Here is an 18,876-nt window from a genome sequence, read left to right as displayed (position 1 = left end):
CCAGAGCGGAAAATAGCCGAGCAGATACCTTAAGTAAGTTGGCCTCAGATCCGAGCTCAAAGGCGGAAGAATTAATGCATCGAAGCATTGATGAAGCCGAGGTACATTCAGTATCCAGCTCGCCGAACTGGATGACGCCGATCTTGCAGTATCTGGATCAAGGACAATTGCCCGAGGATAAGAGAGAAGCTCGGAAGATCACGTGCCGAGCACTTCGGTACGAACTTCATGAAGGAGTCCTCTTTAGAAAGTCTTACCTCCAGCCGTTATTGCGGTGCGTAGGACCAGAAGAGACGGACTACATCCTCAGAGAAGTTCATGAAGGATCGTGCGGTAGCCACATCGGAGCCAGAGCTTTAGCTAAAAAAGTTCTGAGATGGGGATATTATTGGCCAACCATGGTACAAGAGGCAGTGCAGCTCGTCAAGAAGTGTACGAAGTGCCAAATTCATGCAAATGTCCCAAGGATGCCGCAGACCGATCTATACACTATGCAAAGCCCTTGGCCTTTCATGCAATGGGGCATAGACATAGTGGGACCACTTCCTCAAGCTCCTCGGCAAATGAAATTCCTTATCGTTGCCGTGGACTACTTCACGAAGTGGGTGGAGGCTGAACCATTAGCTACGATAACGAGCTCAAAGGCATTGGACTTCGTCTGGAAGAACATAGTGTGCCGATTTGGCATACCTCACATCCTCATCTCGGATAACGGGACTCAGTTCACCGACAAGACGTTCAAGAATTGGTGCCAAGAGCTGAATATTCAACAACGGTTCACTTCGGTCTTTCATCCACAAGCAAACGGACAAACGGAGGTAACAAATCGTATCCTGGTGAAAGGGTTAAAAGCTCGGTTAGAACAAGCCAAAGGACAATGGGTAGAAAATCTCCCTCAAGTCCTATGGTCCTACCGAACTACACCCACAACCTCCAACGGTGAAACTCCGTACAGTCTTGTGTACGGCACTGAAGCCGTGATTCCGGTGGAGATCGGCATACCCAGTCCCCGAACTCTAAATTTCTCAGCAGAAATGAATGACGACGGACTGAGAGCCGAGCTAGATCTTGCCGAAGAAAGAAGAGAATTGGCATGCATAAAAGCAGCCAAGTACAAGGAGCAAGTAGCCCGGTATTATAACCAAAGGGTGAAGAAGCTGCAATTTCAAGTGGGAGATCTCGTCTTGAGAAACAACGAAGTAAGCCGAGCAGAAAAGCTGGGCAAGCTCGAACCCACATGGGAAGGTCCGTATCGGGTGTCAGAAGTCCTCGGCAAAGGGTCTTACAAATTGGCTCACATGTCAGGAGAACAGGTACCCCGAACATGGCACATTTCCAACCTCAAGAAGTTCCATTTGTAAGAGACAGTCCGGTCAGTCAGTCTTGAGTCCTGTTCGGTCAATGTGCTTTCTTTGGTTTGCTTGGTCTTTGTTTTGTCTATGTGCGTTTTGTCTATGTGCGTTTTGTCTGTCTATGTGCGTGTCGTCTCTTACAAATGTTACTGAGGTATCTTGTTCTTCGAAGGCTGATCCCCTTCTTAGAACATATACAAGCCAACGATTGTGAGTCAAAGCTTCTAAAGAGGATACAAGACCACAATTCAGCTTAAACAAGCAGTTCGTCTAAAACGAGCTGCAATAAGCCAACGATTGTGAGTCAAAGCTTCTAAAGAGGATACAAGACCACAATTCAGCTTAAACAAGCACTTCGTCTGAAACGAACTGCAATAAGCCAACGATTGTGAAGTCCAAGCTTCTAAAGAGGATACAAGACCACAATTCGGCTTAAAAATCAAGCACTTCGTCTGAAACGAACTGCAACAAAAGTCCGATCCACGCGATAAAACTCGCCGAATTAGGACAAGGGAAAGTCCGATCCCCAAATTAGGACAACGGAAAGTCCGATCCGAGCGATAAAACTCGCCAAATTAGGACACAAACCAAGTCCGGTCAAAGAAGAGTTCACTTCATCAGACCGAGGACAAACATCAACTTACCCCGTACCTTTATCCAGAATGCCGAAGTGATTCACTTCGCTTTTCGGGGGGGGTAGTGATGGAGTACGTACTAAACAAGCCCAACAGCAGTAAAGCCCATCAGCCTAAAGCCCAAGAAAGAGTATCAGTTCGGCATGACTAAAGAGTTCAGTTCGGCATGACTAAAGAGTTCGGCCCCAGCCTACAGCTCGGTAAAAGCCAACCAATCAAACTCTGCTCTCAGGTCGGCATCAAGCTCTACTCTCAGATCGGCAAAAGCTGCTCGGCAATAATTCAGCAGTTCGGTCTCAGTATTCGACCGAACTAGGAGATAGTGGACTCATGCAGGATTTCCACCTCCACTACACCCACGATCTATTTAGTGGTGTCAAGCAGTCATTAACTCATGCAGGATAGTGGACCCATGCAAGATCGCCACGATCTCCACGACATCCACTACCTAGTAAATGGTGCTGCATGCCACGATCTTGGTTCAATGTATAAATAGAACCTAGATCAGATAGATAGGGTCAGACTCCCTCGCTCTCTAGAGATAAAAGATCAAATAGCAAGTCTGTATTGTAAGCTGTAAGAAAACAGATCAAGCAATACAACTCTGCCCTCTTTTCTTCCCGTGGACGTAGATTTACCTCAGTAAATCGAACCACGTAAAATCTCTGTGTCGTGATCTGCATTTTCCTGCATTCATCACCATCAAAAATTCGCCGATTCATCAATCCACTACCTAGTAAATGGTGCTGCATGCCACGATCTTGGTTCAATGTATAAATAGAACCTAGATCAGATAGATAGGGTTAGACTCCCTCGCTCTCTAGAGATAAAAGATCAAATAGCAAGTCTGTATTGTAAGCTGTAAGAAAACAGATCAAGCAATACAACTCTGCCCTCTTTTCTTCCCGTGGACGTAGATTTACCTCAGTAAATCGAACCACGTAAAATCTCTGTGTCGTGATCTGCATTTTCCTGCATTCATCACCATCAAAAATTCGCCGATTCATCACTGGCGCCGTCTGTGGGAAACAGAGAACCAAATTTGTGATAAAGCGAATTTTTGACCCTTTTTCCACCCCAAAAAAAAATGCATACCAGATCACATACTACCCGTAATACCGTTCGTGATAACCGTGAGGAAGCTAGTCCAGCTCGCAGGTCTGAAAAACGGCCTCGGGAGACATCTACCTCCGGTTCTCACGAAGAAGGAACAAGCCACTCCAGGAGTCATCGCACCGAGTCTTCCCAGCAGCCCGATTTAAATGAAGCTGTCAAGCTGTTCTTGGCCGAGAAGCAGGAGGAGTTCTTAACCTTCCTGCAGAAGAGCCAACAGCCGGAGAAGACAACGGCGGATTCTCCCTCCTCATCCAGACATGAAAGTCACTACCGCAGTAGTGACGTGTCTTCCAGGAGAAAGAATCCTCAACCCCGACATGTTCCTGTTCCTCCTCGGTACCGGAACCACAGGAGAACTCCATCTCCTCCGTACCGAAGAGATGTCGGGTTCGCCATGTACGGAGCATTAAAGACTCCGTTCTCGGACGATATCACCCGAACTCCTTTGCCGCGGAACTACCGGACACCGTCAATGACTTATGACGGGTTGGTGGATCCTCATGACTTCCTGGGACGCTATCAGTATAATATGGCGAACCAGGGGCTCAATGAGGTCCATATGTGCAAGCTGTTCCCCGAGCTGCTCATCGGGAACGCCAGAAGGTGGTTCGACAGCCTTCCTCAAGGCAGCATTAGATCCTACCGAGATCTAATGGATGCTTTCCACAGGAGGTTCTTTCAGAAAGCGGAAGCCCGGATCACTTCGGCTCAGCTGCTTTCTATACGTCAAGGTCGCGACGAAAAGATCAGCGACTTCATGACGAGATTCCACAAGGAATGCCTACAAGTAGATGATCTCAACGATCTACTTGTCATTTCGGCATTCCAAAATGGAATCCTGCCCGGAGCTCTCTACAGAAAGCTCGTGGAGTGCGGTCCGCAAACAGCTCAAGAAATGTGGGACATTGCGGACCAGTTTTCCCGTGCGGATGAGGCAGACCGTCGAAAACGATCTTTAGACAGCTCATCCCGAGAAGAGAAAAAGAAGCCCGATCAAAGCGGCCAGGTGCTTCCTCGCCGAACTCCTTTTGAAAGAATTCAAAGGGCACCGGTACAAGGCAGATTGGGGCCACGTCTCAATCCTGAGAAGCCGCCCGCTCAGTTCGTACCATTAAACAAGTCAAGAGCGGAAATTTTCGAACTACATTCCGATATGTTCGAAAAACCAAAGCGGATGACGAAATCAGCCGCGCGGCGACCTCAGGATCAATATTGCTCCTTCCATCAAGCCCACGGTCACGATACCGAGGAGTGCCGAAATTTGGCTGCAGGTATTGATGTTCTTGTGAAAACAGGAACGTTAAAAGAATACCAAAGCAAGCAGCCGAAAAAGAACAAAAGGCAGAGAGGTGCGAACTGCAATCCTCAGGATCCGAAAAGGCATGAGGATCCCGAAGACGACGACGAGCCGCAATATGATGGAGTAATCCAGACTATTGATGCTCTCCCTGCCGGGAAGACTAAGTCGTCTCTAAAAGCAGAACGCAGAGGTTCCAATCAAGAGGAGCCAACACATAAAAGGCTGAAGAAAGACGAAGTGATTACATTTTCAGATGCCGATCCCGTCCCAGCCATCTCTCCTCACCAAGACGCTATTGTCATTCAAGCCGGAGTGGCAAACAAACTGATCCACAGAGTATTTGTGGATACAGGAGCGTCAGTCAGCATTCTTTTTAAAGAATGTTTCGATAAAATGGAAGTGGATCCAGCTCGGCTCAGTCCGGCTCCACTTCCTCTGAAAAGTTTCGCCCAGGAGGACACCCGCCCTGAAGGTATTATCAGCCTTCCGATCACGGTGGGAAAAGCGCCTACAAGCTCCAATACGATGATCGAGTTCTTTGTGGTGAAAGCTCGGTCCCCGTACAACATCATCCTGGGGAGAGACTGGCTCAACACAGTTCGGGCCGTTTGCTCTACTTATCACCTCACCATCAAGATCCCCACTAAAGGTGGGATAGCGGTCATCCGAGGTGATCAAAAGAGAGCAAAAGAATGTCTGCAGATTGCGCTTAAAAGTGCCGAGCAATCAGTTCGGCACCATCAAGCATAGCAATCACAGCAACCGGAGTCAGAGGCAAGCGAGATGACCGAAGTCACTTCAGAGCCGAACTCAATGACCGTTCAGTTATACGAAGATGATCCATCCAGAACGGTCAAGATCGGCTTCGCAGGAACGCCTCTACTCCGGAAAAAGACCATTCAGCTCCTCAAGGAGTACAAAGATGTCTTTGCATGGTCTCCGATGGACATGACCGGAGTGCCCCCCGAGGTAATCACTCATCGATTAAATATTGATCCTTCAATCCGGCCAGTAAAACAGAAGCAAAGACTCTTTGCGGCAGAAAGAAGCCAAGTCATCCATGACGAAGTCCGCCAATTACTAAAAGCGGATGTACTATTCGAGGTGAAATATCCTTCTTGGGTGGCCAATCCTGTGATGATCAAGAAAAAAGAAGGAGGATGGCGGATGTGCATAGATTTTACCGATCTAAACAAGCACTGTCCTAAAGATTGCTATCCCCTTCCGAATATAGATAAAAAAGTAGAAGCTTTGATCGGCTTCGAAATTTTCTGTTTTCTTGATTTATACAAAGGATATCACCAAGTGTTGATGGATGAGAGTGACGCTCCGAAAACAGCTTTCATTACCGATTTCGGCATTTTCGCTTATAAAAAGATGCCATTCGGTTTAAAGAATGCCGGAGCCACTTATCAAAGGATGGTAGACAAGCTTTTTCGGCACCTAATCGGAAAACAGGTTGAAGTGTATGTCGACGACATAGTTGTCAAAAGCAAAAGCACTTCGGAGTACGAAGACAACCTCAAATCCACTCTCGACGTGCTCCGAAAAGCCAACCTCAAACTCAACCCCCAAAAATGTACCTTTTTGGTAGATTCGGGAAAATTTCTAGGTTGTTGGGTTTCAAAGGACGGACTCAAGGCAAACCCCTCAAAAGTTCAAGTCGTTCAGAACATGGCAATGCCGAAGTCCATACATGACGTGCAAAGGCTAACCGGATGTCTAGCCGCACTGAATCGATTCCTTTCCCAAGCAGCCGAAAAGCAACTGCCGTTCTTCAAAGTATTAAAAAAGGCACCAAAGTTTGAGTGGGGAGCCGAGCAGAAAAAGGCTTTTGACGAGCTCAAAAGTTATTTAGCCGAGCTTCCAATTCTCTCTGCTCCAACAGATGCCGAAGTGATTTTCTTATACTTAGCGGCATCCGATCAAACCATTAGCGCGGTGCTTGTACGAGAAGAAGGCCTAAAGCAGTTTCCCATCTACTTTACAAGCCGAGCATTAAGAGGTCCAGAAACAAGGTATCAACCTCTGGAAAAAATTGCTCTGGCGTTAGTAAATGCAGCAAGGAGACTGCGGCCATACTTCTATGCTCACAAGGTATGCGTCTTAACCGATCTGCCTCTTCGGCAAGTTTTGACCAAGCCAGAAGCATCAGGCAGAATCGCCAAATGGGCCATAGAGCTGGGAGAACACTCAATCGAGTACCTACCTCGAAAAGCCATCAAGGGACAAGCCTTGGCAGATTTTCTTGCAGAGGCCAAGTTCGATCAAGCAATCCCTGTCATTGCCGAACAGAAAAATTCTGCCAATGCCGAACTAGCACAGCCCTTGGAATCCGAAGTAGAGCCGCCGGACTGCTGGAGCGGATTCGTAGATGGAGCTTCAAACAAGATGGGAAGTGGAGCTGGTATTTTACTTGTCGCTCCCGACGGACACGAGGTAACCTACTCACTTCGGTTTCTATTCCCCACTACTAATAATGAAGCCGAGTACGAAGCCCTCCTGGCCGGACTCCAGTTAGCGCAAAGTCTGCTCGTCAAATCTCTCAAAGTCCATTGTGATTCACAAGTCATAGTAAATCACATGTTGGGTACAAGTGAAGCTCGTGACGAGAGAATGAAGAAGTATTTGGACAAAGCGCAAAGCATCAGCCGAAGTTTCTCCTATTTTCGGATAATCCGCATTCCCAGAGCGGAAAATAGCCGAGCAGATACCTTAAGTAAGTTGGCCTCAGATCCGAGCTCAAAGGCGGAAGAATTAATGCATCGAAGCATTGATGAAGCCGAGGTACATTCAGTATCCAGCTCGCCGAACTGGATGACGCCGATCTTGCAGTATCTGGATCAAGGACAATTGCCCGAGGATAAGAGAGAAGCTCGGAAGATCACGTGCCGAGCACTTCGGTACGAACTTCATGAAGGAGTCCTCTTTAGAAAGTCTTACCTCCAGCCGTTATTGCGGTGCGTAGGACCAGAAGAGACGGACTACATCCTCAGAGAAGTTCATGAAGGATCGTGCGGTAGCCACATCGGAGCCAGAGCTTTAGCTAAAAAAGTTCTGAGATGGGGATATTATTGGCCAACCATGGTACAAGAGGCAGTGCAGCTCGTCAAGAAGTGTACGAAGTGCCAAATTCATGCAAATGTCCCAAGGATGCCGCAGACCGATCTATACACTATGCAAAGCCCTTGGCCTTTCATGCAATGGGGCATAGACATAGTGGGACCACTTCCTCAAGCTCCTCGGCAAATGAAATTCCTTATCGTTGCCGTGGACTACTTCACGAAGTGGGTGGAGGCTGAACCATTAGCTACGATAACGAGCTCAAAGGCATTGGACTTCGTCTGGAAGAACATAGTGTGCCGATTTGGCATACCTCACATCCTCATCTCGGATAACGGGACTCAGTTCACCGACAAGACGTTCAAGAATTGGTGCCAAGAGCTGAATATTCAACAACGGTTCACTTCGGTCTTTCATCCACAAGCAAACGGACAAACGGAGGTAACAAATCGTATCCTGGTGAAAGGGTTAAAAGCTCGGTTAGAACAAGCCAAAGGACAATGGGTAGAAAATCTCCCTCAAGTCCTATGGTCCTACCGAACTACACCCACAACCTCCAACGGTGAAACTCCGTACAGTCTTGTGTACGGCACTGAAGCCGTGATTCCGGTGGAGATCGGCATACCCAGTCCCCGAACTCTAAATTTCTCAGCAGAAATGAATGACGACGGACTGAGAGCCGAGCTAGATCTTGCCGAAGAAAGAAGAGAATTGGCATGCATAAAAGCAGCCAAGTACAAGGAGCAAGTAGCCCGGTATTATAACCAAAGGGTGAAGAAGCTGCAATTTCAAGTGGGAGATCTCGTCTTGAGAAACAACGAAGTAAGCCGAGCAGAAAAGCTGGGCAAGCTCGAACCCACATGGGAAGGTCCGTATCGGGTGTCAGAAGTCCTCGGCAAAGGGTCTTACAAATTGGCTCACATGTCAGGAGAACAGGTACCCCGAACATGGCACATTTCCAACCTCAAGAAGTTCCATTTGTAAGAGACAGTCCGGTCAGTCAGTCTTGAGTCCTGTTCGGTCAATGTGCTTTCTTTGGTTTGCTTGGTCTTTGTTTTGTCTATGTGCGTTTTGTCTATGTGCGTTTTGTCTGTCTATGTGCGTGTCGTCTCTTACAAATGTTACTGAGGTATCTTGTTCTTCGAAGGCTGATCCCCTTCTTAGAACATATACAAGCCAACGATTGTGAGTCAAAGCTTCTAAAGAGGATACAAGACCACAATTCAGCTTAAACAAGCAGTTCGTCTAAAACGAGCTGCAATAAGCCAACGATTGTGAGTCAAAGCTTCTAAAGAGGATACAAGACCACAATTCAGCTTAAACAAGCACTTCGTCTGAAACGAACTGCAATAAGCCAACGATTGTGAAGTCCAAGCTTCTAAAGAGGATACAAGACCACAATTCGGCTTAAAAATCAAGCACTTCGTCTGAAACGAACTGCAACAAAAGTCCGATCCACGCGATAAAACTCGCCGAATTAGGACAAGGGAAAGTCCGATCCCCAAATTAGGACAACGGAAAGTCCGATCCGAGCGATAAAACTCGCCAAATTAGGACACAAACCAAGTCCGGTCAAAGAAGAGTTCACTTCATCAGACCGAGGACAAACATCAACTTACCCCGTACCTTTATCCAGAATGCCGAAGTGATTCACTTCGCTTTTCGGGGGGGGGGTAGTGATGGAGTACGTACTAAACAAGCCCAACAGCAGTAAAGCCCATCAGCCTAAAGCCCAAGAAAGAGTATCAGTTCGGCATGACTAAAGAGTTCAGTTCGGCATGACTAAAGAGTTCGGCCCCAGCCTACAGCTCGGTAAAAGCCAACCAATCAAACTCTGCTCTCAGGTCGGCATCAAGCTCTACTCCCAGATCGGCAAAAGCTGCTCGGCAATAATTCAGCAGTTCGGTCTCAGTATTCGACCGAACTAGGAGATAGTGGACTCATGCAGGATTTCCACCTCCACTACACCCACGATCTATTTAGTGGTGTCAAGCAGTCATTAACTCATGCAGGATAGTGGACCCATGCAAGATCGCCACGATCTCCACGACATCCACTACCTAGTAAATGGTGCTGCATGCCACGATCTTGGTTCAATGTATAAATAGAACCTAGATCAGATAGATAGGGTTAGACTCCCTCGCTCTCTAGAGATAAAAGATCAAATAGCAAGTCTGTATTGTAAGCTGTAAGAAAACAGATCAAGCAATACAACTCTGCCCTCTTTTCTTCCCGTGGACATAGATTTACCTCAGTAAATCGAACCACGTAAAATCTCTGTGTCGTGATCTGCATTTTCCTGCATTCATCACCATTAAAAATTCGCCGATTCATCAGTAAGCAATTTTAGTTAAATTATAATTTTTAACTTAAAATGACAGTTTTATAAATATCTCTAAAAAAAACTCTCTCTATATATTATATAGAAACAACAAAGCAATAACAAGAAAACAATGGATAGTAGTAATAACTATCTAGATTACTAGATTAGTGACTGAGTGTTGACTAGATTCTACATTTAAGTAGCCAAATAAAATATCTAGATGCCAAAAAAGTGACGAATAATTTTATTTTTATTGAGCCACTAAAATGACTTGTAGTTATATTTATTAACACAAAATTTAACATCCTAAAATACTCACTTTATCTACTAAGTGGCATTTTTTACGTATTTTTTTTCTTCTAATTAATGCACATTCCATCACACTGGCTTTTACACGATGATACAAAATTCCAAAAAGATTTGTGCAAGCAATTCCATGTTTCGAGATCAGTTTTTAGAAAATAATTTCTCTATAACTCGACTTTTACATATATATATATATATGTATATATATTCGCACAAAATAGTTTTGTGTAGTTTCCTGTTAGTTTTCTTTTGCTTTGACCTGTTTTGTAGAAACGCAGTAATTTATTTGGGTTTATTTCTTATTAATCAATATGAAGAGTCGTAGATTTGCACAGATATGTTATTTTCCTGTGCCAATAGAGCTAAGGCCATCCGCAATGAGGCGGACGATGACACGCCCGCGCCCGCCATCGTCCGCCCTATTGCGGGTGCGTGACATAGGCCGCGGACGATCGTCGCGCTCTATACTAAGGGCGCGGAGTATAGCGCGGACGATGCCCATCGTCCGCCCCATTGCGGCCTACGCGGACGATGGCCGCGGACGATAGGCCATCATCCGGCCCACTGTGGGCTACGCGGACGATCGACGCGGACGATGACATGCGGTTTCGTTTTTTTATAAATAGAGTTCATTTGTAATTTCATTTCACGATTTCACTTTCGAAACTTATTACATTTACATAATTACCACGAAATGGATTCAAGTCCCAATAGTCCTATGTTTAGCGGAGAGGCGCGTTGGCCGGGTACAGAACCCGGCGAATATCGTTCGTTCGACGCCGACACCCAGTACGATCCCGATTTCAGTACGGAATCGTACGGGTTTTCTGACATATAGTCGTCTCCAAACTGACCAAGCGCTCCCTCCCGCCGTGACGCAGCAGCGGCCGATCCCGAACTCGCCGCGACCGCTTCCGCCCCAGCCAAAAAGAAGCGGAACCGGCAGCGGGCGCAGAAGTTGCCACCTCCCGAAAATTGCGATGAGTACGCCCTCGGCCGTACGAACTACACCGACGACGAAACCCTTATTTTGGCCTGACAAACTCGTATTTATAGTGTCGTGATTGGTATGTTGATGCGCCTAATTGTTGAGTTTTTGTGCTCAAAAGTGTGATTTCCAGCCAATTACTCTATGTTTCGGAGTTCACGTGTTTGTTGAGTGTTTCAGGCAAAAATAGGCGAAATTGGAACAAAAAAAGGGTCCACCCGGTCGGGTGAGTATATGTGGCTGAAAAGCCACCAGGCCGGGTGGAAGAGATAAGCCGGTTAAAGACCAGAAACTACCGGGCGAGAGTGACCCAGCCGGGTGAATTTCCTTTGTAATAATTCCACCCGGCAGGGTGGAAACTTTATAAGGCGGAGACTCCAGAGAGTTTCACGGTGAATTTGCTGTACAATAATTCCACCCGGCCGGGTCCGATGAACTGGCGATTTTTAAAGTCTCCAGACGCGATTTTTGAAGGAATAAAAAGAGGCAAGAGCTAGGGCACTCGATTTCATTGAATAGCAGCGGCGAAAATACACTCTTTCTCTCTCTGAAGCACTCTTGGAAGAAGATTGAAGATTCAAGCTTCGATTCCTCCGCCAATTGTAATCCGTATAATGAATTCCGTTGTTTTCTTTAGTTTTTATTTGTTTTCTACCTTGAACATGAGTAACTAAACGTTTTATGTGGGATTCTTGGTGAAGATGCATTGACTTATAGTTTCAATCCAATTGATTTCGTTTTTATCTTGCTCTTGTAATTATTTGATTTATTCTTGTGCTTTTCCTAACAATTGCTTGATCACCAATTGGGAGTGTAGGATTTCTTAGAGTAATCGGGAGATGAAATAATTAATCTTGAAAGAAGAGTAATTCACACCTTAATTCAATAGAACTCGGGAGAGTTGAGGTTTTGAGTGGAATCCGTTATCTTATCGATCCATTGGGAGTTAGGTCTAAGAATTAGAAGGGGACTTCAATTATTACACTTAATCTACAGGTTTCTCACCTCGGGAGGGGGTTTAATCTACAACTGTGATTGATTCAATAATTCTAGAGACTTTAAATGGTAAATCGATTTCAATTGGGTTAGGCTATGAGTTGTGCATCGGATCCTTGAATTCTGCATATTTCTCCACCATCTTACACAGCTTTCTTAATTGCTTTCGTGTTTAAGTGTTCTATTTTATTCTCCGAATTTACATGCTTTTAGTAGTTGTTAGTTTCAAAACCAAATTTCTGATTGTCTGGATAGTAGTTGAAGTTTGTTCGTGGTACTTAGGTTTACACTTAATTGTCTCTGTGGGATACGATATACTCTTGCTTGCTATTTGCTACGATAACCCCGTACACTTGCGGGTATTAATTGGGTAAAATAAAGATAAGTCATGGCCCGGTGTTGGGTAGATATATCGAAAGACCCGATTTTCACGAACAACCAGAGGCAGGGCGCGTACTGGGAGCGCATCGCCGGCCTCTACAATGAGGCCAAGCTGCCGACCGCGTACAAGCGCAAACGTGAGCAACTCCGCAAGCACTGGGATCAAGTGAAGAAGCAAGTGAACTTGTACGCGGCGGAGTTCGAGAAGTTCACGCGGGCACAGGGGAGCGGCGAGAGCTTGAGCGACGTGCGCGCTAAAGCGCTGCTGTCGTACCGGTCGATATACGGCGACTTCAAGCACGAGGCCATCGGGGCGCTCTTGAGGGACAAGCAGAAGTTCCAAGGTGGAATTCTGCACACTGGTGCGCCGAAGAGGACGAAGACCACCGAAGCTGGTGATTACACGAGCAGCGGCAGCGGCAATCACCCGGTTGACCTCAATCGGACGTACGTGGATGAAGGGAGTTTGGCACACCGGTGTCTTCCCGGCGTCAAGGCTGCGAAGGCCAAGGGGAAGGCGGCCGCGACCTCATCCTCGACCGCTGCAAACCCATCTTCGTTCCCGGAAACGCTCCCAACCCAGACGACCACCGCGTTTGAGTCGTTGGCAACAACGTCGATGGCGAGGACGTTATTGCAGACGCACAAGGCCCTCAAGAAGTGTACCGACCCCGACGAAGCCGAATATCTCCGGGCATTAATCGATGAGCTGCGTCGGAAGTTGGGAATTGCACCGACTTAGTTGTTTTTTTTTGTAAGTTGAATGGTGTAACTTTTTTTTATTAATGCGTCGCCATTTGTTATGTAGACGTTTTTTATTTACTCGTTACTTGTTATTTGAAAATATTTAAATTAATTAAACAAAATAATAAAATGATGATGTGGCGCGCCATAGGGCGCCCCACTACAGGTGGGGAGGTAGGAGGATAAAACTGATGACGTGGCGCGCCTTAGGGCGCCGCACTGCTGATGCCCTAATAAGATCAATAATTTGGTGGAGAGTTTAATCATGGAGATCTAGTCTCGAGATCTCACTTTAAAATTTTCAAAACAAAGTGAGATTCATAAAAAAATGATGAAATTAAAAAAAAATTATCGGGGCAGAAATTTCAAATGTGTATGGGTGGTGAAAATATATAGAGGCATAGAGCTGTGGTTGAAATTTGTGGTTGGGCGCAAATGATGTTAGAGAAAAAGAAAATGATTCAATTTGAAAACAGTTTCAAATTTATTGAATAAACTTGAACGGATAATACAAAACATTAGAGAAATCAACAAATACTAAAAAATAAAGGTCAGTTTGCTAGAAAACGCATCTAGTTTGGTCAAATTCAATTTATAAATCAATGACTATGTGCATGCACTTTGCTCACAAGAAGACAAGTTTGGGCCGGACTCCCAGTACTTGTAACACTCCGGGCCGTACTGCACCACTGGAGACGCGGTCCGGCCCCTCTCCTACTGTGCATGCTCTAATGCATGCACTAGACTCTCAAAATCTACTTGTACAATTTTCTCTTCTTTTTTCTTTTCTCTAACTATTGTTCAAGCTTCTCAAATTGCATACTCTAATTTGAAGTTGTTAAAGAAAAGAATATACCCACTCACAGCCACACTCATTTTTCCCCCTCCTAGAGCTCAAAATAAAGTGAAAAAAACCATAACTTTCTTGCTCATTCTCAACAAAATCTATAGCTTTGCTTTTGCCCCCCCCCCCCCCCTTTATGTCCCCTCCACTTCCATCCTCTCTCAAATACTCCCATGGCGTCACCTAATTAGTACCCCAAAACATAGTGAGAATGAAAAAGGGAATCTTTCATTTCATTACTTCAAAATTCTCCCACACATCCACTCTCTGAATCCACAGCAGGTTCTTGAAAATCCCATTTGCTGATTTTTGATATGTAGTGAGAATGAGTGCTAATAATAGTACTACAAGTAGTGGTGGCGCTGCTGCAAATGCAAATGCCACAGCCACCAAATTCATCAAATGTGTCACTGTTGGTGATGGTGCAGTTGGGAAGACATGCCTTCTCATCTCCTACACCAGCAACACTTTCCCAACGGTAAGTGTAGTAGTAGTAATCAAAGGGGCTTTTCTCATTTCACTTGGGATTGCAGTTTCACTTTTGTTTGTGAGTGCTTTCTTGATGTATGGATAATGGCTCTTTCACTCTCTCATTACTTTTCTTGTTTCAGGATTATGTGCCTACTGTGTTTGATAATTTCAGTGCAAATGTGAGTGTTGATGGGCAGACTGTGAATCTTGGCTTGTGGGATACTGCTGGTATGATCACATACACAAATTGATTCCATCATTGTTTGGTTGTGTTTGCATTTTTTATAATTGTTTGATGTGTTATTCACTTGACTACCTTTTGCTTGATTTGAACATACAAGCCTTGATTTCATACATACTTTCTCCCATAAAAAACTGATCTTGAATGTTTGATTTGCCTTCCAAATCTTGAAGCACAAGCATCATTGTCCATGTTTAAAGTTCATTCATAAAAAAGAAAAAAGAAGGGATCTTTACTTTTCCTAAAAGATGGAGGAATTCATGAAAAGGGCATGTGCAAGAATGAGGCCTTTTTCTCTTTTGTTTGGTAAACTAATTATCTTGATATATCAGGCCAAGAAGACTACAACAGATTGAGGCCTCTCAGTTACAGAGGGGCAGATGTGTTCCTCCTGGCTTTCTCTCTCATAAGTAGGCCAAGCTTTGAAAACATTTCAAAGAAAGTAAAAAATCTCTTACCTCCCTCCTTCATCTCCCAACAACACAATCCATTGTCAGTTACTAACTTTTTTCCCCCATGGATTCTTTTTGCTTTCTGCTTCTTGTTGGTGAAGTGGGTCCCGGAGTTGCGGCACTATGCCCCCTCAGTACCCATTGTTCTTGTGGGGACAAAGCTAGGTGAGAGTTCTTCATTTCACTTGATTGCATTTCATTTCAAAAATACTTTTTGCTCATTGTGTTACTTTGCTTTCCCTTAAAGTCTTCTCCTTTTTTGTGTTTTGTATCTTGGGTAGGTTCCCACATTATTTTTTTTGAAATGTTGAATTGGAAAGCAATTAGCCTCTAAACCTTTTCCTTTTCCTGTTATGAATTCCCACTGTCTTTCCTTCCTTTCCTTTCTATGCTTACATCTCTTTTGAAAAGAAACCAAAAAAATTGGCAAATGTCTACCTAACTTTACACATTAGAGAAGTGTAGCATCAATTGATGTAGCAAAATAATTAGTAAAAGAGTAAAGATGCAATATCATATTAATACTCAATGTCATGGTGCTAGGCTTGACTATAGCAATAAGTGTGACATTGTAGTTTGAATTCCTCAAGTATGACTATTTGATCACCATACAGATCTAAGAGAGGACAAACAATTCAAAAAGGATTATCCGGGGGCAAGCACTATTTCGACAGAACAGGTATATAGTCTCGCTCAACGCGCTTTACCTTCAGCTGGTTGAGTTCCTACATCTTCACTTTAGTGCTTCACTACTAAGTTATCATTTCACTCTTTGTTTTTAGGGTGAAGAGCTCAGAAAGCAAATTGGAGCGGTGGCCTATATCGAATGCAGTGCCAAGACACAGCAGGTTTGCTATCTCCTTATAAGTCTTGAATGTCTTTGTCATAACATTTTGATGCTGTATTTTGTCTGAGTGATTATAAATGATAGCTATGAAATGAAACAAATCTCTTATGCCTTCATTCAGTCTACAATCTTAAAAGAAATATGTGAACCACCCTAATATTAGGCACACACAACACATGAATTTAAATGGGCATTACAGAAAGGTCTGTTTTTTTTGTGATGCAGAATGTGAAGGGTGTGTTTGATGCAGCGATAAAAGTAGTTCTGCGGCCACCTAAACTCAAGAAACACAAGAGAAGGTATACATCGTGTCGCCTACTTTGACAACGGAGAAGCACTGCTGAAACTCAAATTCAGAACCATCTATGCTTTTGGTGTAGCACAAAGGATGTGATATGTTCTACTATTGTTTTCTTCTTGCTAATGCTTTCTAGCTCCCTTGTGATAACACATGCTGGTATTCATCTCTCTTTCTAAGAAGCTTGTTTGGTTTTTTTTATTACACCCCTATATATCTATATGTATGCATTAACTATTATGTGTATATGATGTTACTAGTTTTTTCATCATTGATACGCAGCTGAAAATATTTAGACAAAAATATAACTTCAATTAATTTATTGTTTAACTATTAATTAAGTAAAATCTAATATTTTAACTTTGTGCACAAATCTTTCAATATCCGCTTTTACTAGTATTAGATAATACAATACACCTAAATTTTTTTTGGCCTATTATCAACGATGATCCAATCATTATATACACAAAACTCATAAACTGCTGGGTGCAGCAAACTAGATATGTTAGAAGAAATCACGGAAAATCACAATTGTTAGAAGAAATCACGGAAGATCACGATCAGAGGATATTGATTTATTCTATACCATACTTAGAATATATCAAATCAATGTAATTATGCTAATTAGGGTTTCCTTACGTGGATACTCCTAATCTTATATAATCCTTGTATCTATGTAAATCAGTCGAAGTGAATAAAAATAAACCTCTTTTCCCGATCTCGAGGAACCAACCGAACCAGTGGTCGTCACTACCGCCGAGCATGTCTCATCTCCACCTGAGTCATCTCATCCATCATCACCTTCTGATCATCCTCAGACGATATCCGAGGTAACTCTAGACTCAAACTCTGATGAGAATTCAGTTACCACTAATCTTGTTGGCACAGAAGAAGACAACACCATTGATAGTGATACATGACAGTACAAGCTTCCATATAGGAGTACACGGGGAGTGCCACCAAAACGGTACTCACCTGAGAAAATTGGAAAGAAGAGCAGACACGGGGTGACAAACTTTGTGCAAGGCAATCTGACCAAGATGGCCCGAGCCTTTGAGGCGGCACTATATGAAGAAGAGGAAATCCCACAAACAGCGGAGGAAGCCATGAGGCATGAGCATTGACGAGAGGCGATGTTTACTGAAATGAAGGCCTTGTTGAAGAATAATACATGGGTGAAAGGCAAGCTACCAGATGATGCAAAGACTGTGGGATGTAGATAGGTGTTTACGATCAAACGGAAACCAGATGGCACAATAGATCGCTACAAAGCCAGACTTGTGGCGAAAGGGTACACCCAGACATACGGCGTAGACTATGCCGAAACTTTCTCACCAGTGGCAAAGAAAAAAACAAAGTACTACTAAGAAAGAAAATAAAATAGAAATAATGATATTTTTATTTTAAAAAAATATGTCAATTAGAGTGTGACATCCAAAAAAAGAGAAGGAAATATGTTATTTAGAATAAGACGAAGATGATATGAGTAATAAAAAATTAGAATGTTCAACAATATTTGTTAAATATGAATTATATTTACATGAAAACTTATTTATTTAAAAAAAAGAACAAGGGATGGTTACTGTTCTGATAGTCATTTATAGGGATAATTACGTCATACATACAAAATATTTCATCAATATTTCAATTTAGTAAAAAAAAATTAAAGTTATCATATAAAATTTTGATTAGTTTTCAAATTAGTACATTCCTCTAAAATCACTAACGCCATTACTTTTTCCTATATAGATTTTGTCCAATTTTGTCTATTTTAGTCCGTCCGTGAAATGTTGTTCACTATACTTTCTTTTTATATATATTTTGGTAAATGGACACTACTTTTCACTAAGGGCACCCGCAATGGGGCGCCCGATGGCACGCCCTATGGCGTCCATCGTCCTCGGGCACGGACGATGCTCCCATTGTGGGTGCCCGCCATCGTCCGTCCCTTTCGTCCGCGGCCGATCCATAGGGTGCGCCCTATGGCGCGGACGATGGCCTATCGTCCACGCCATTGTGGGATCGGCGGACGATGGCACGCATTTTTATGGCTATTTAAACCTCGTTTCTCATTCACTTGTTCGTACGAACATCTCACCTCTCTCATTTCGCTCATCTCTCACATTTCTACCTCTCTCAAATACCAAAATGAACAACGACGATGACGCCACTAGTTCTAGCTCCTCGGAGTCGGGTAGTTCGACCTCGTCCACCTCGGAAGCCTTAGATGCAGCCGTTGAAGAGGCCATGGCGGAATGCTTAGCCCAAATGCAGCGCGATGCGGCAGCTGCAGCGGCGGCGACGGAGGCGGCGGCGGCGGCGGAGCAGATCCACAGGCCTATTCGACGTCGGAATTCTGTCCGACGCTACCGCGCTGCAGCTCACGAGCGTCTGATTGCAGACTATTTTTCCGATCAACCACGGTGGGGAGAGACTGTTTTCCGCCGTCGGTTTAGAATACCGCGTTACCTTTTTCTCAGGATTGTCCGGACGTTGTCATTACGTGATGAATACTTCAC

General features: G+C 44.2%; 2 protein-coding genes across 2 annotated transcripts; both read left to right on the top strand.

Annotated features, from left to right (window-relative positions):
• Positions 1 to 14,154: 14,154 nt before the first annotated feature.
• LOC121760149 (rac-like GTP-binding protein 5) lies at positions 14,155 to 16,561 on the top strand. Its single transcript, XM_042155768.1, has 7 exons — positions 14,155 to 14,526; positions 14,660 to 14,747; positions 15,093 to 15,202; positions 15,314 to 15,377; positions 15,827 to 15,891; positions 15,995 to 16,060; positions 16,285 to 16,561. Exons 1-7 carry the CDS (start codon positions 14,374 to 14,376, stop codon positions 16,381 to 16,383), a joined length of 645 nt encoding a protein of 214 aa, XP_042011702.1. The 5' UTR covers positions 14,155 to 14,373; the 3' UTR covers positions 16,384 to 16,561.
• Positions 16,384 to 17,863, top strand: LOC121760150. The gene is made up of 3 exons (XM_042155769.1): positions 16,384 to 16,516; positions 17,043 to 17,187; positions 17,298 to 17,863. Exons 1-3 carry the CDS (start codon positions 16,483 to 16,485, stop codon positions 17,479 to 17,481), a joined length of 363 nt encoding a protein of 120 aa, XP_042011703.1. The 5' UTR covers positions 16,384 to 16,482; the 3' UTR covers positions 17,482 to 17,863.
• Positions 17,864 to 18,876: the final 1,013 nt, after the last annotated feature.

This window comes from Salvia splendens, chromosome 13 (assembly GCF_004379255.2).
Source record: "Salvia splendens isolate huo1 chromosome 13, SspV2, whole genome shotgun sequence".
Lineage (NCBI taxonomy): Eukaryota > Viridiplantae > Streptophyta > Magnoliopsida > Lamiales > Lamiaceae > Salvia > Salvia splendens.
This window is presented reverse-complemented; position numbering and strand designations above follow the sequence as displayed.